The sequence below is a fragment of the Dendropsophus ebraccatus genome, chromosome 9, assembly GCF_027789765.1.
Source record: "Dendropsophus ebraccatus isolate aDenEbr1 chromosome 9, aDenEbr1.pat, whole genome shotgun sequence".
NCBI lineage: Eukaryota > Metazoa > Chordata > Amphibia > Anura > Hylidae > Dendropsophus > Dendropsophus ebraccatus.
In genome coordinates, this window is record NC_091462.1 from 28,057,800 (window position 1) to 28,074,119 (window position 16,320).

The window sequence follows — 16,320 nt, forward strand, 5'->3', positions numbered from 1 at the left end:
CTCTGACGTTCAGTGCATTTATTTCATGTCTAAAATGTACATCAATTTGCCAGTGCCATGGAACAGCCTTGCCACTGTCTCCATTTAAAGTAAACAAAACAATACATTCAAAAAAGCCTAGCTGTCCTCTTTATGAGTTGGCAGGCGTGAGACAGCTATAATCTGTACACTACTCCTCGATAAAATATTTTAACCCAGCATCAATTAGCTGACATTATAGGTCGTAAAAACAAAACTGCAAAAATAAACAGACCACATTGGGTGACAGTACAAGTTAGGGGGGGGAAAAGAAATGATAAAAGTCAAAAGTATTAGACAGCTGTTAAAAAATACATAGTGAAAGTACAAAGGAAAAAGCTGTAGGGAAAAACAAAACAAAAACAAATGAGCATAGACTCTTTCAAGCCAGTTGTGGCAACCATAAAATATTTATAACTCATGAAATCATTTCACATGTCGATCACCAGTAACATATAAACTGATGTTAAATATTTGTAAAATTAAAGTTAATAAAGCTTAATTTTTGAGTTCAGAAAAGAGTGTCAACAAAAGAGTTCTTCAGAAATGGAAGGGCATAAAGTTTTTTTTAAAGCCTACTTGTGTTTCCTCTCACGTAAGCCGATAGTGTTGTATCACAAGATGCCTGTCTGGACCAAACACAGCTACACGAAACCCACAGTACATTTCTTTTATTAAATAAAAATTTAAAAAAGTTTATAAATACAACTGGCGTTTGCATGTCTTTTGGTTGCGATGCTAATACTGAATGTCTTCAGCCCATGTATCATCTTGACTTTGGAAGGCTGAAACCTCTTCTGTGTACCAGCCATAAGCCTTGGTAATGAACAATTACAAGGTTATCAAACCTTTTTTTGGGTCTTTAATTAAAAAAAAAAAAAGGCATAAAACACAGTATAAGGCCTGGACTACACTGTAGATTGTCAGGACTCCAGTGGTTTACTATGGGAAAAAAGACCTTGTGACAGTTTAAAAAAAACCACTGTGGTCATGGCAAAGTTGGACATTGATGTCATGACCAAAGTTGAATTTTCGAAAACATCGACAACAAAAACAAAGTTGAATTTTTTGGACTATGTCAAGGGCACTTCCATTATTATAGAGAACCATTGTGTACATGTCACACTTGGTCACTGAATTTTTGAAACCATCTACAACACAACCAAAGTTTTGGAACTGCGTCAAGGTTGCTTTCATTGCCATAGGGAACCATTGTGGTCATGTCCCAACTTATCATTAACAGCACAACCAAAGTAATTGTGTGGGCCAGGCCTTAACTGGATACCTTTTACAGTCACCTGCTATGGTCAATTTAATTTTTTTTTAACCAACTAAAACCATTGGTTTTCTTGACCGAAGTGTCTCCAGGAAAACTGTACAACATATGATGTTGAAGCTAACGCATAGCCAGGAAATATAAAGGCTACCTACAGTGTCAATGGTTACAAGCTAATATATATAGATAGATTTTGTTTTAATAAAACAGTTGTCACCGACTAAATCTTTTTTTTTTTTTTTCGCGGTAGTTGGACCGATGTCGAGTTCATTCCAGTCATAAAAGTTTTGTCTCTGTAAATATATAAAGAATACTTGCACCATCTGAACTTATTTAAAAAAAAGCCTTTCATTTAATATCGTAAATGGTCATTTTGAATAATGTGTCATTTACATAGGGAGGAGTCAGTTACAAATTAACATGGCAAGACATTAGCCATTTTTTTTTCTTTAGAATCAACCAAATACATTCAAAGTAAATTTCCATGCCACTTTCCATTTTTTTTTTCTTTTTTTTTTGAGGTAAACATACATTTGTAATATAAAGCAACAATGACGCCAACCATCTCTCTCAGCAGTAAATAGTGCTTTCAACACATTCCTTTGAGGTACTGTACAAATCAACTTTCCTGAGGTTTTTTTTTTTTAGTTTGTCATTTTTGCAGACAGAACATTAAAAGAAATAAACTACAGAAATTAAGTTCCAGATTTACGTTCTTATCCCTTCTGCAGAACAGACAGGATTGAGGAATACTGTTGCTCATAACATGGCAAGAAAATCTGGCTCTCTGTCTTTCAACTTATCTCTTCCTCTATAGTCCATTAATGTTTGAAGTTAAAGCTCTTTATATTAGCACATGCCACCAATGTAATTGTGAGGCAAACAAAAAATAAAGCACCACTTGAGGCACTTGACAGCAACTAAATCTCAAGAACAGCAGAATGGAATCAATACACAGGATTCATGTCCTTCCAATGTCAACCTATGTCCACCCTGCTTCTTTTCGAGTGTCGGTTTCCTTAAACAGAACTAAGCATTAAAATATGCTCACTGTCATTTTAATCAATTCAGAAGATTGGCTGTTTGATGCACATTAAAGTCTACCATTACTCTGAAGATGCAAGTTTATTGTGGCTGCCTTGGTACCTTTTAATAATTAGGCCACTGCCAAAAGGGACTCAAGCCCTTGGTCACCTAGATTTGTGTGCCACTGTTCATTGCAAATGTCTATTATCACTGACTGCAACCAAACATTTTGTTCCATTCAATATACGTATCAAGTTCTTTCTGTGATATGCTAGGCTGAATCTTGCAGAATACGTTTTCAAAGTCTTGGTACGTTACGGGCCTCAGCTGACTCGGCATAATGGCTGAGAGGTCTGAGGGTGGTATGGCATGGAGAGGGCCAACCACAGCTTCCTGACACAAGCGAGCCACATCCAGTCCTGAAAAACCTTCTGTGCGCTGGACTAGGAGTGCAACTTCTTTGTCATTGAGACAGTAATTGTGCTGTGAGAGCAATTGGATGATTATTTGATGTCTGGCTGTGCTGTCTGGAAGTGGGATAAGAAGTCTCTTCATGAAGTATCTCCTTAGAGATTCATCTATTTCTTCGGGTTTACTTGTGGCACAAATTACAACTATTTGGTCCTCAGCAGATGAAAGAACGGAATCTAACTGCATAAGAAACTCCGTTCTCATTCGGCTAACTGGATTGTGTTCTTCACCCACTTGGGAAGAAAGTAGCATGTCAATGTCACTTACAAAAATCACAGAGGGTTGCCGACACCTTGCCACAAGAAAAGACGCGTGGACAATTTTTTCTCCTTCGTTTATCCACTTTGTGACAAGATTAGAGCCAGTAATTTTGAAGAAAGTGGCACCTAGCTGACTAGCTATACATCTGCCTAATAAAGTCTTGCCTGTTCCTCTAGGTCCAAATAAAAGAATGCTTCGTGGTAAAGCCGTAAGTCCACTGAATGCGTCAGATCGAATTACAGGCCATAACACTTCTTCTTTTATAAAAGCCTTTACCAAATCAAGGCCAGCAATTTCATCCCAGTCTACTGGATGTCCCTGGTTGATAATCTCATTAGTTACAAGGTCAATGAGGTGAGTATCAGTGTTCTTCAACTGTTCGTCCACAGAGTGGTTGGATGAGGTAGCCGTATGAAGTCCAGGGCCTTGCAGTGTATGTGGAAGTAGCTGTCTATGCTCTTCACTGTGGTCATTGATTGCAGACGAGCTGTATTTTCCAAAACCTTCACTTGATCTTGAATTCTTTCCAGTGCTATATGAAGGTGGTGTGAGAGCTCTTGTCGACTGATTGCTAAATTTTCTTTGCTGATCAGTAGGAGCTAGCTGCTTGGTAGGCTTGAAAGCCAAGGATGAAGGCTCAGAACTTCGGTCATAGCCATTTCCTCTATTTGAGTTGGATATAGTTGTGTCGGGCATTCTGTACATAGGGCTATGTGAGGTTCTTTGTTGCCCATAACTATAGTTTCCATAACTAGCATCTAAATCTACTTGTCCTGCCATATAGAAAGCTTTTCTTTTAAGGGAACTAGCTGAACTTGATGGAGTTATCGGGGTCAAGCCATGTGTTTGGTAACTGTAGCCTGGAACAGTTGTTGGTGGAAGAGGAGTAGGAGCAGGAATACCAGAAGGAAGGTAAGCAGAAGGAGGGGGTGCGCTTCCAGGGCTATACCCTGACCCAACACCCGACTGTGGAGGATAGCCTGCAGGTGGATAGTTGTAGCTTGAAAGATTGGAGGCCCCATTGTAGCCTGGTACAAGGGTCGGTGGGGGTGGGGGAGGTGGAGGAGGTTGTAGGAGTCCAGAACTATGAAGTGGAGATGGATGAGGTGATGGCAGTGCAGATGCAGATTGACTACTGTAACTTGAATGCAGGTAGGAGCCATTATATCCTGTTCCATATTCCTGAGACGGTAGCCCTGAATGTAGACTAGGAACTGAGTGACTTCCACACGTACTACTGGAATAACTAGGTTCTGTCAAGTTGCTGCCCACCCCAGGAGAACTGCCTATGCTGGCAGACACATCTGATGGAGGTATAGTGGCTCCTACTCCAGTTTTGCTTGCTGCAATTACATCAGAAACACAGTTCATAGGATAGACGTTTTCTGAATTTAAAGAATTCTGCCAGGGCTCGCCATCGCTTTTTCGACCATTTACAAGGCCTGACTGGGCTTCAGTGTAATTACTGAGAAGAGGTCTTTCCATAGATCCTTCCAAAATGCCAGAATATTTCTCGGCATACTTTTTCAGTAGATTTGATGCAGTTAAAGCTGATATATCATCATTGGCCCAGGCATACTGGTACGTGCGTTGCAAATGACCTCGATAGGCTTCCACTTTGTGAGCCGGTGACCTTGTGGTTGACGATATATCGAAGTGCTGTTCTGGCCATTGAGCATGCTCTGGCGTCCACTGCATCTTCAAGCCTATAGAAAAGAGAAAGGAAACAATCAATCAATCAGTACAATAATAACAAACACAAAAGACATAGTATGTATTCTTATAGTAAATATCTTATTTTAGCCCATTCTAATGGTTGATTCTAACAGTTTTCCAGAATGATTCACAATGATATACATGCAGCTGTGCTGCCTGTACAATATGTTTCAGATCCCCCCCCTAAATCTAAAAATATGAGACACAGCTGACAGATCACATTTAGGATACCTCTCTTATTTGGTGCTGAACACCTAGTTAGCACAGCATAATGCACCCTGTGCTGAACAATATGACACAGATATTGCAGGTCATTCCCTAATCCAACTCTCATCTAAAGTGGTCCACGACAGTTTCAAATCTGCTTCGTGGAGTGCAGCAAAGCAATCTCCTAGGCAGCGGTCCATCGCTTTCATCACACAAAGCCTACAACTCGGTATGAATTACAACTGCTTTCTTTCTGCCTATGAGCTCTGATGCTGAACCCCTAAAGAAAAAAAAAAAAACACAAGCAATGCTTGTCTAGTGGTCTGTTTCTCCTGCACGTATCCACTGTACAAGGAATTAAACCTCTGATGACTAACCCTCGAAAAGTCCCCCCCCCCCTATCAGCTTTAACGTCTAGATACTGCAGCTGGAATCTATCATATAGACACGACATTTACAACAAGCCACATTTAAAGACGTCTCTCAGCAAACTAGCTGACAGACTTTGTATACTTTACATATATGTATGTCAGTCGGTGATTAGATAGAGAAGATTTTGGGCACTAGGTATTTCATATCTATCTATCTATCTATCTATCTATCTATCTATCTATCCATCTTTGTGAACGGTTAACATGCTTCATATTGTTTGCTAATATTTTATAAAGTAATTAAATAAACAATAGATACACAAAATTATTAAATAGCTAATAAACCACTTCAGGGCAAATGGAAATTCCTCTATACAGCAGGGGGGAATAAAATATATAGATATAGATAGATTTTATTATTATTATTATTATTATTATTATTATTATTATTATTATTTAATTAATTTATTGTTCCTCTTCTCCAAGGTCCTTAATTCATACATTAAACCTCTGTTTTTTTTTTTATTCTTTTACCAGCCATGGCTTCATTATCTTCTCTTAAAGCAATAGAATTATAGCCCTGATTTGATTCTATGGCATCTGTATAATTACAGTTTTAATCCCATTTGGGAGAGTACAATAATAAAGTCAACAGAAGGGACTCTTTTATGCCTTGTTTGAGTATGTGGGCTTTCCATGTACAAACCCTACATCCAAAAATGTATGACCCCATTGTGAACCACACACAATATCATATTGTCTACTGACCGCAATCAAAATATTAGCATTAGTAACAAACACCATGAAAGAGACCTTTAACATGCCTTATACACCGAAAGCCAAGATTTTTGTGTGTGAAGAAGACATAATTCAAATTAACATGTGAAAACCATAAGGAGTTTTGAAGGGAATGTCTAAAAGTTTTATTGTGGACCTTGTATCTGGGAACCCTTTAACACCTTTAAATAAGGTTTCTTACATTAAATGACTTCCCCATTGGTTTTTTACTTAATCTACTTTCAATAGATAACAAGAAGATGAGGAATATAGTATGACTGCAGCATCAGACTACGCAGGGTTACATTGTAGTCTGTTTCCATGGAGACACATAGGTAAGGATACACAAGATAGGAAATTTAATAATCAAAACTATTGTTTCTCCAAAAATAAAAAAGGTCATTTTTTTTTATCTGAAAAAAGACTAGGGATATTTTTCAGGATAAGTTTTACTTTCGGAGTGCCCCTACACTATAGCCCCATGCTACAGTAGAGAACTGCCTTACTGTATGTCCAACTTTTTTTTTAGGATCCTATAGGATACTGTAAGTTCCCCTGTAGTAAGGGCTGCATACTGTATACCTCCCTACGTCGTTATTTCCCCACACTGTATGCACCCCCCCTCGGCAGGTAGTCCCCATACTTCATGCTAGTTTTTCTGTTCTACCTATTCACACCTACCATCTTTTCATATACGCCAGGTATGTACAGACATGTTTGGACTTCATACATAACCTGTATAGCTGGCACACAGCTAGTGAAGGAAAATCCTTACGGCTCATGGCATACACTATTTTTGATAAATGCCTGAATACTATTACAGATACTGAATAATTAATTGCTTGCTGGAGAGTGATCAATATGCAATTGACACACAAGATGACACCTCCAGGTCCTCTTAGCTCCGTCCGTATGAAATCCAAATAGATTTTCCATATCATTCTCTGTACAGAAAATTTTGCTCCAGAACATTGAAGATCATTGGCCAGACGATAATTTGTGAATGGTGGTAATTCACAAGATTCCAGTCAAATCTGCTATATCTGTCACGTCTAAGGTGTAATGATTTTCACCACCAAACAGGATGACATTAATTATAGGCAGAATGATAGATTAAGTGCAATGAAACTCCAGAGGGTTATATTATCTATACTCAATTCATTGCTCCATGTCACTTACGTTATTATATGTATATTGTGACAGATTTATTGGACTATGTCAGGCTGATTTCTGAAGGTTTGTAAAGCAAGCAGGACTAATGGGGTTATGTTTCTCAAGCCAAAAAGGTGTTTGGAGACAATCCTTCACTAAGGAAAAGGACCATCTATTAAAGGTAGCATACAAGGCTCAACCTCTTTAAGAGCATTAGATGACAGGGGTATTCCCATCTCAACTAATAAGCGTTAAACTCTGACCACTGGTTTTAGAGCAGAGTGGTGGCCGGTAACCTAAACATGGCACTGTCTACAATGAGAGGAAAAGAGTAGCATATCGGGGGGAGGAGGAGTTTTCTAAATGAATGTATTTAACGTGATACGTCCTACACATTTAATTATGGTACTTGAGATGGGAATACCCCTTTAAAGCGACTCTGTACCCACAATCTGTCCCCCCCAAACCGCTTGTACCTTCGGATAGCTGCTTTTAATCCAAGATCTGTCCTGCGGTCCGTTTGGCAGGTGATGCAGTTATTGTAATAAAAAATTACTTTTAAAATTCCAGCTCCATGCCCTAACTTTGCACCACCCCTCCGTCCCTCCTCCCCACCCTCCTCATCATTAGGAATGCTCCAGGCAGATTGCTTCCTATTCCCCACCTGTGTTACCACAGCACATGGGCTGGATCATTAAGACACCTGTGCAATGTTCAAACAGAAGTAAATGTTCTAGTGGCATTCCTAATGATGAAGAGGGTGGGGAGGAGGGACGGAGGGGGTGGTGCAAAGTTAGGGCACAGATACGCCCGTAGGGCACGGGGTTGAAATTTTAAAATTACTTTTTTATGACAATACCTGCATCACCTGCCAAACGGACCGAAGGACAGATCTTGGATTAAAAGCAGCTATCCAAAGGTACAAGTGGTTTGGGAGGTCAGATTGTGGGTACAGAGTCACTTTAAGGCTTTTTGAGAATGTCCCCTCCAATAGGTGGCGCCAGAGACCAAACTCCTTTCCTTCTGAGAGTTAGTTTTATATATTTTGTTATTCATGGTGAATGAATGGCCTTCAAGATTCTGCATGCTTTTTGGTGCTCTCCTTAAGGACAAATGTTACTTCTTCAGTCCCCAAACAACTCTCTACTAGCTAGATAGCACCCTACCCTGTGCTATCGAGGGGCAGAAACCCTATTCTACAGATGCTTGTTGCTTCCTTTTGGGAGATTGCCTAATAATCTACAGTCAGGCTATGTTCACTCACCATAAGTTCTGCGGTAATCACAGCCGTTGTTACAATGGCCGTGATTTCTGAGGTACTTACGAGTGGCTGCAGGCTGAGGGAATCCCGTCCGGAACGTATACACATGGTATACACTTCGGCTGAGATCCCTAGTGGCACCGCGAGAAACTGACATGTCAGTTTTCTGCGGCCACTATTCAATGATCTTTTCGGGATGATCGGCCATTCTTTTTTAGAGATCGGCCATTCTGTTTTTTTTATTAATAAACCGGCCATTTTTTTTTTTTTTATAATAAACCTTCTGAGTAACCAGAAATTAAATTTGATAGCACAAAGGACACATCATTTTGTACTACTCAAGCATGTGCCAAAATTTGGTAACTTGATAAATTTCCCCTTATGTCAAACTATAAAATTCCCATCATATATTATATAATGGTATAAGGTAGTGGTCTTCAGCCTTACCTGGCTGTTAAAAAAACAACTTCCAGCATGCTTTGATCTCAGGTCATGATGGGAGCTATTGTTTTTGAAAACAAATTGAGTCGAAATTCAAAAATCACTTTAAGGCTATCTTCTCCCTACAGGAATGTTCCGTCATTTGAAGAGTAATGGCGGTTATCTATTGATAATGATGGCCACAAATAATGATCATGAAGATTATTTGCGACCATCGTTATCAATAGACGGCCACCTTTCACCTCTAAACGAGGTCACATTCTCATACTGGAAACATAGCCTTATAATGACAGCTAAACTAGTATGAAGCCAATTATTATTTACTATTATTTGTTTGGTGTCTTTGGTTACATTTAAACTGTTGTAATGTGACCTCATTTTATGGTTTGATACATTTTTGTTTATATCTTATAACCATAAACAGTATATATAATAGTGTGATATATCACACACACAGAGCAATGTAAGCAATCTATACATTCTATACAAAATCTATACATCTATGATCATGTGCCTGTTAATTGGAATCAGCTCCCATTTGAACAAACAGTGACTGGCACTTTATTTCACCCCATTATTCTATGTGATCTCAAGCTTAAGACGTTAGCCCGGTAGAGCTGAAAGGAACCACAGCATGACTGGAAAAAAAAATTTGATCTCAACAGCGAAACTGCAACAATCAATTTGCACAGTATAACCGTTGGCCAGTCTCAGCCCATCTTGCATGCTGCTTCACTCGGCAATCTTTAAACAAGGCCCCACAGGGCCTCTGCTGTCAAGTCATATGTGCCAGCATCACCAAGCTGCCGCTCCAGTCGAGGCTCAGGAGGAAAGCAAAAGCAAGTAATCCTGCTATAAGCAGATCCGGGAAATAAATAGCAAGTCAAAAGATATGAACAACATACAGTCAACTATATTTTACTTCCCTCACAGGTAAAAGGGATTTTTTTTTCACTGCTAGTAAATAATAGGAACTAAACGGCACCTGTCCGTCTTCACTCTACATAACAAAGACTGTTAAATCCTCAAGCTATTTCGTTCTGGTTTCAGCAACAATACAAATTATTTAGATGTTATTTTTCAGGCTAATATAACCAGTTCTAATAATTGCCTATGCGTTGTCTTACACAGAGCAATTACTCATCAAAGCATTTATAATAATGGCGCCATTCAAAGACATATGCCATATGGTAATTATTGTTTCCCTTATCCTGATTGGCTGACGTCCTGACATGCCTGTTTTCTTCCTGACACAGCACCACTCTGGTTATGTTTGGGTTTTGCAGTTCCGTTCCATAGAAGAGAATAGGGCCCGGTTGTAATACCACACACAACCTAAAGACAGGGGTGGAGCTGTTTTTATTTAAAAAAATAATACTCCGGTACATTAAATAATTAACTATTTATATTTTTAAAGTGACTCTGTACCCACAAACAGCTTTTGTTTGTACCATCGGATAGCTGCTTTTAATCTAAGATCTGTCCTGGGCCCGTACGGCAGGTGATGCAGTTATTGTCCTAAAAAACAACTTTTAAACTTGCAACCCTGTGTCAAATTGGTGTGGCCTAGAGTGTCTGTGCCATGGACCTGCAAAACTTCTCTGTCCTTCCTCCCCATCCCACCATTAGGAGTGCGCCAGGTGAGGATTCATTACTTGTCTGAACACTGCACATGTGTTGGGTCGTTAAGTGTTCAGACAAGTGGTGAATAGGAGAAATCCTGCCTGGGGCATTCCTTATGGTGAAGAGGGCAGGAAGGAAGGATGGAAAGGTGGTGAAGGCTTAGGGCACGGACATTCTAGGCCTCGCCAGTTTGACAAAAGTCTGTAAGTTTAAAAGTTGTTTTTTAGGACAATAACTGCATCACCTGCCGAACGGACCCCAGGATAGATCTTGGATTAAAAGCAGCTATCTGGCGGTACAAGCGGTTTGGGGGGAGGGGGGACAGATTGTGGGTCTAGAGTCGCTTTAACTTTATAAGTATTGATAGACTAGGAAATTTTTTAAATCCCTCTGATAATTTGTAGCGTTTAGGCTTTTCTACAAGAAGCTGCTGTTATTAGATCATGTTGACATTTTAATTGAAAACATAAAGTATATGAACTCATCTATTAATCTATCTATCTATTCAATATTTATCCTTTATCTTTCAATGTATTTAATATCTATCTTTGTAATATGTGTGCCCTCCTAGAACCTACGACTGCTCTTTGAGTGGTCCTACTACCACATTGACACTACTACACCATAAGCAATTTCCATACAGCAGGCAGCACCAGAATGAAGGTCCTGTACACTGACACTAATTATGGTCGGGAGCTGGGCCCCCTTATGTGGTGGGCCCTGGAGCAGCTGCTATATTATATAAAGTCACTACAAACAAAGTGAACTTTTTCAAGTGTTTATTTCTCCTATTGCTGGAGATTATGGCTTACAGCCAAGGGAAACCCAAAGTTCAATATCTCAGAAAATTTGAATTGAACCCAAACCACCTGCAAAGTCTGGTTTAATAGGCAACACAATCATGGGGAAGACTGCTGATTCAACAGATGTTCAGAAGGCAGTCACTGACACCCTCCACAAGGAGAGTAAGGGTAATATTACACGAAGCGATTTTTCGACAATAAACGATTAACGATAAACAAACTCAAACGACCGCTACGACGAACGACCTGAAATCGTTCACCCAATTACACAGAATGATGATCGTTACTTATGATCGTTATTGCGTTCATCCTGTCGTCTCCACTGTGTTCGCCGCTACTGAAAACAAACAATGTCTTATTACATGAGAACAATTTACAAATGATCAACGATAAAAACAGGTCCAAAAAACAGGTCCAAATTCTATTGTTGCCTGCTATTACACTAAACGTTCATTCAAATTCGAATGATTTAACGATTTTGAACTTTAATTGTTCCATGTAATACCACCCTAAGCCTAAAAAGGTCATTGCTAAAGAAGCTGGCTGTTGACAGAGTGCTGTATCAAAGCATATTAATGGAAAGTTGAGTGGAAGGAAAAAGTAAGGGTAGAAAAAGGTGCAGAAGCAACCGGTATACCTGCAGCCTTGATAGGATTGTTAAGAAAATGCCATTCAAAAATTTGGGGGAGATTAACAAAGAGTGTACTGCTGTTGGAGTCAGTGCGTCAAGAACCACCTCACACAGGCGTACCCAGGACGAGGGCTACACGTGTCACATTCCAGGCCGCTCATGACCAATAGACAATGCCAGAAGCCTCTTACCCAGGCCAAGGAGAAAACAAAATGGACTGTTGCTTAGTGGTCAGAGGTTTTTTCCGATTAAAGTAAATTTTACATTTCATTTGGAAACCAAGGTCCCAGAGTCTGGAGGAAGAGAGGAGAGACACAATCCAAGCTGCTTGAGGTCTAGTGTGAAGGTTCCATAATCAGTGATGGTTAGGAGAGCCATAGCATCTGCTGGAGTAGGTCCAGTATGTTTTATCAAGAGACCAAAGTCAGCGCAGCCGTCTACGAGGAAATATTAGAGTACATCATGCTTCCTTCTGCTGACAAGCTTTTTGGAGATGAAATTTTCATTTGCCAGCAGGACTTGGCACCTGTCCACCTGCCAATATTACCAATACCTGGTTTATAGGGGTTATTCAATGCTACAAAAACATGGCCACTTTCTTCCCCAGAGACAGCCCCACTCTTGTCTTCAACTTGGGCGGGGTTTTACTGCTCAGTTCCATTGAAGTGAATGGAGCTTAATTGCAAACCGCACCTGAACTGGAGACAAGAGTCGTGTTGTCTCTGAAAGAAAGTGGCCAAGTTTTTGTAGCACTGGATAACTTGTCCAGTGGAAGATGAGAGACATCAGACCCAAGAGTGCAGATGAGCTGAAGGCCGCTATCAAAGCAACCTGGGCTTCCATAACACCTCTGCAGTGCCACAAGCTGATCGCCTCCATGCCCCATTGATGCAGTCATTCATGGATAAGGAGCCTTGGTCTTATATAATATTTATTGGCTATAACCACAATTATCAACATTAAAAGAAATGAACATTAGAAAATGTTCACTCTGTAATGACTCTTTCACGGACTTTCACATTTTAAACTGAATTACTGTAGAAAAAAATAACTTTCTGGTGATATTGTAATTATCTATTGAGATGCACACACACACACACATATATATATATATATATATATATATATATATATATATATATATATATATAGTAAACTAAATAGAATAAAATTTTTCTTTTCAATAGGACAATCTCATGAAGTACAGTTAGCAGCGCAGGACTAAAATTACAGCCACAAAAAAAAAAAATGCTATGGGCAATATATGCAAGAAAGCTAAAGGCAATGTTTATCTTGTGCTGGGAATTGCCATTTTTAGGCTACATCCAGGCGAATCCTTATGCTATTCACTAATGATTATCTATGTGCACACAATACCCCAGTATAATGATTGCATGGTTGCATCACATAATACATCCCGCATTATCACTAAATAACTGCAAGCTCCTTATCCTATATAGGCTAAATGCAAACCCCGCACGTATACAAACGCCGGCATTCACAGATATAGCGTCAGTTTTAGTATTCCATCAAGGAAAAGATCAATTTGAGTACATTTGAAAGAAGCTGTACTCAATTCTGACCCAATAGACTGAGCTAACAGGGGTCAAAAAACAAATTTATAGGTCTAATAACTGCGGGCCTTAGTCTTGAATGAACAAGGCATCCCTGCTCTTAAATGACTTTTCTAAGCGTTTAACTTCACAAGTAAAAAAAAAAAGAAAAAAAAAAAAGAGTACAAGACAGAATTTAAAGGACAAGGATTTGGTGATCACTTCTATTTCTAGGTGGGAGGATAAAAAATACATCTTATAGCTTTATTGTCTGTAAATTGAGAAAATTTGTTATTTTGCAGAAGACTAGCGAACGCTATGGATGGTTAAAGACTACGTGATTAATGTACCAATAAAAAGTATCTCACGATAAAAAATAAAAAATCTGTTGATAGGACAGGGTGACATAGAGCATTAATTCTGTGTCCTTCACTCCAAAGACCTCTGTATAATTTAGTCCCCCATCTGATGGCTGTGGAAGAAACTACATATAAAATTCATTTGTGTGGGCTGAATGTTGTATTCTCTCACACAATACACTATATGAAGATAAACTACCTTCCAGCACCGCATCTGGAACACGGTTAAAAAGAAGACCTTCCTAGTACAGTAGGGCAGATTTATTCTCCACTTCTCCATTGCTAAGGGATTAGAAAACTTGTCTCCAGAAAATCCCCTGGATCTTGATGAATGCCACCACACAGATGTATTCTTATATGTAATACAGCCATCATGAGATTTTGTCTTCGAAGCAATGTATTGGTTAAAAAAAAAAAGAAAAGAAGGTTTTTAGGACATGTTTTATTGTACCGGCAAATTAAAAAGGTCCCTTAGTGCACAGGAATATTGGGATAATAAAATGTAAATTGTCCTGTATACTTCTATATATAAAAATAGCATATAAAATGAGTTGCACTGACATTCAATATTATATATATATATATATATATATATATATATATATATATATATATATATATATATATATATATATACACAGTATTTAAAAATTATCAGTATGAGTCTACTGGTATTAAATCAAATTTATTCATCTTTGAAAAATGTAATAAAGAAATATTTTGAAATAATATTTGAAATTTACAAGAACTACCATTATATATATATATATATATATATATACGTAGTATAGGCCACCAATTACACAATTTACAGTAGGAACAAGGCAAATCACTTTGTTACTATCGGCATTCTCCCAGTACCCAGAGAGGAGCGGCACGGAGCGGAGCAGACTTTAAAGCCTGCAGCCTGATTAGCAGAATGTCGATAGAAATTAAGTGATTCTCTTTGTTCCTACTATAAATTCGCTCATCTCTAGTAATGACCACAGATCATGACCAAAAATAAGTAAAATACGCTGCAATAGCAGCCACATTATGGATTTGGAACTAGGAACCAAGAAGACTTCATGATACTCAGCTAAAGGCCCTTTTACACTGGCCAATGGGGGCAAGAGAACGAGAGCAGATCTCAATGATCGGTGCTTGTTTATTGAGCTCAATCACTGGATTGTTCCCTTTAAACTTCATCACCGTCAGATCATCACACATTACCTATTTACATAGGGAGCTTAAAGGATGTGATCTGCTGATGAATGAGCATTTACTTGATCACTGGCAATTTGCCATGGCACCATTATCGGAAATGAGTGTTCCTACAAATGTTCATTTGTCCAATATTGTCCCGTGTAAGCTCATTCTATATACGTGCCCAATTACCAACGTCCCTTTTATTTTTTTTTCTCAAACATTTTATTGAAATTTTTGGCATTTTGACAAAGATAAGTACAAAGTACAAGAATTACTTAAATTATTAAATATACAAAGAAATTCTAAACATGAAAGAATTAGTGGCAGTTCAGTGTGTTTACAAAAAGTTAGACTGTCCACATATTGAGTCCAATCCAAGAGTCCAAACAAGATGACCAATCTAAGAGGACCATCGTCCGGAGACATAAAATACCGCAGGTCATGGCAAGAAAGGTCCAGGGTCCCTTCTTGATCACACATTCTAAGAACAGCTCATCAATATGTATTTAAAAAAAAAAAACCTTTAGCAAAGCCCCAAAACACACACATACTTGCTAACAACCCCGATTTTAGAGGTTCAACTCTATAAATAAGCCACAGGGATGGAGTTTATGCAAGCTCTTCAAGACAATCTTTTTTAAGGGCTTGTCCACGTATGTTTGGTGACCAAGTGTCAAAGAGGAACACTGGATGCAAAGTGTTGCACCTGGTGTTCCATCAGGTGCCCATTGACTAAAATGGGGTATGGGGTTTATCTATGGATAAACCAGCGTACTTCACCTGTTCTTGCTAAGTATGCTGGATAGTTTAATATACACTCACCGGCCACTTTATTAGGTACACCATGCTAGTAACGGGTTGGACCCCCTTTTGCCTTCAGAACTGCCTCAATTCTTGGTGGCATAGATACAACAAGGTGCTGGAAGCATCCTCAGAGATTTTGGTCCATATTATCATGATGGCATCACACAGTTGCCGCAGATTTGTCGGCTGCACATCCATGATGCGAATCTCCCGTTTCACCACATCCCAAAGATGCTCTATTGGATTGAGATCTGGTGACTGTGGAGGCCATTTGAGTACAGTGAACTCATTGTCATGTTCAAGAAACCAGTCTGAGATGATTCTAGCTTTATGACATGGCGCATTATCCTGCTGAAAGTAGCCATCAGATGTTGGGTACATT

The 16,320-nt window shown here is 38.9% G+C and overlaps 1 protein-coding gene across 3 annotated transcripts in view; it reads right to left on the bottom strand.

The window, feature by feature from the left end:
* Positions 1–1,623: 1,623 nt before the first annotated feature.
* FIGN (fidgetin, microtubule severing factor) overlaps positions 1,624–16,320 on the bottom strand; it is a 133,111-nt gene continuing 118,414 nt past the window's right edge. For all 3 annotated transcript variants that reach the window (XM_069982828.1, XM_069982830.1, XM_069982829.1), the window contains one exon: positions 1,624–4,758. In XM_069982828.1, coding sequence (XP_069838929.1) covers positions 2,528–4,758 — 2,231 coding nt within the window. In that variant the 3' untranslated portion in view covers positions 1,624–2,527. The remainder of the gene's footprint in view (positions 4,759–16,320) is intronic.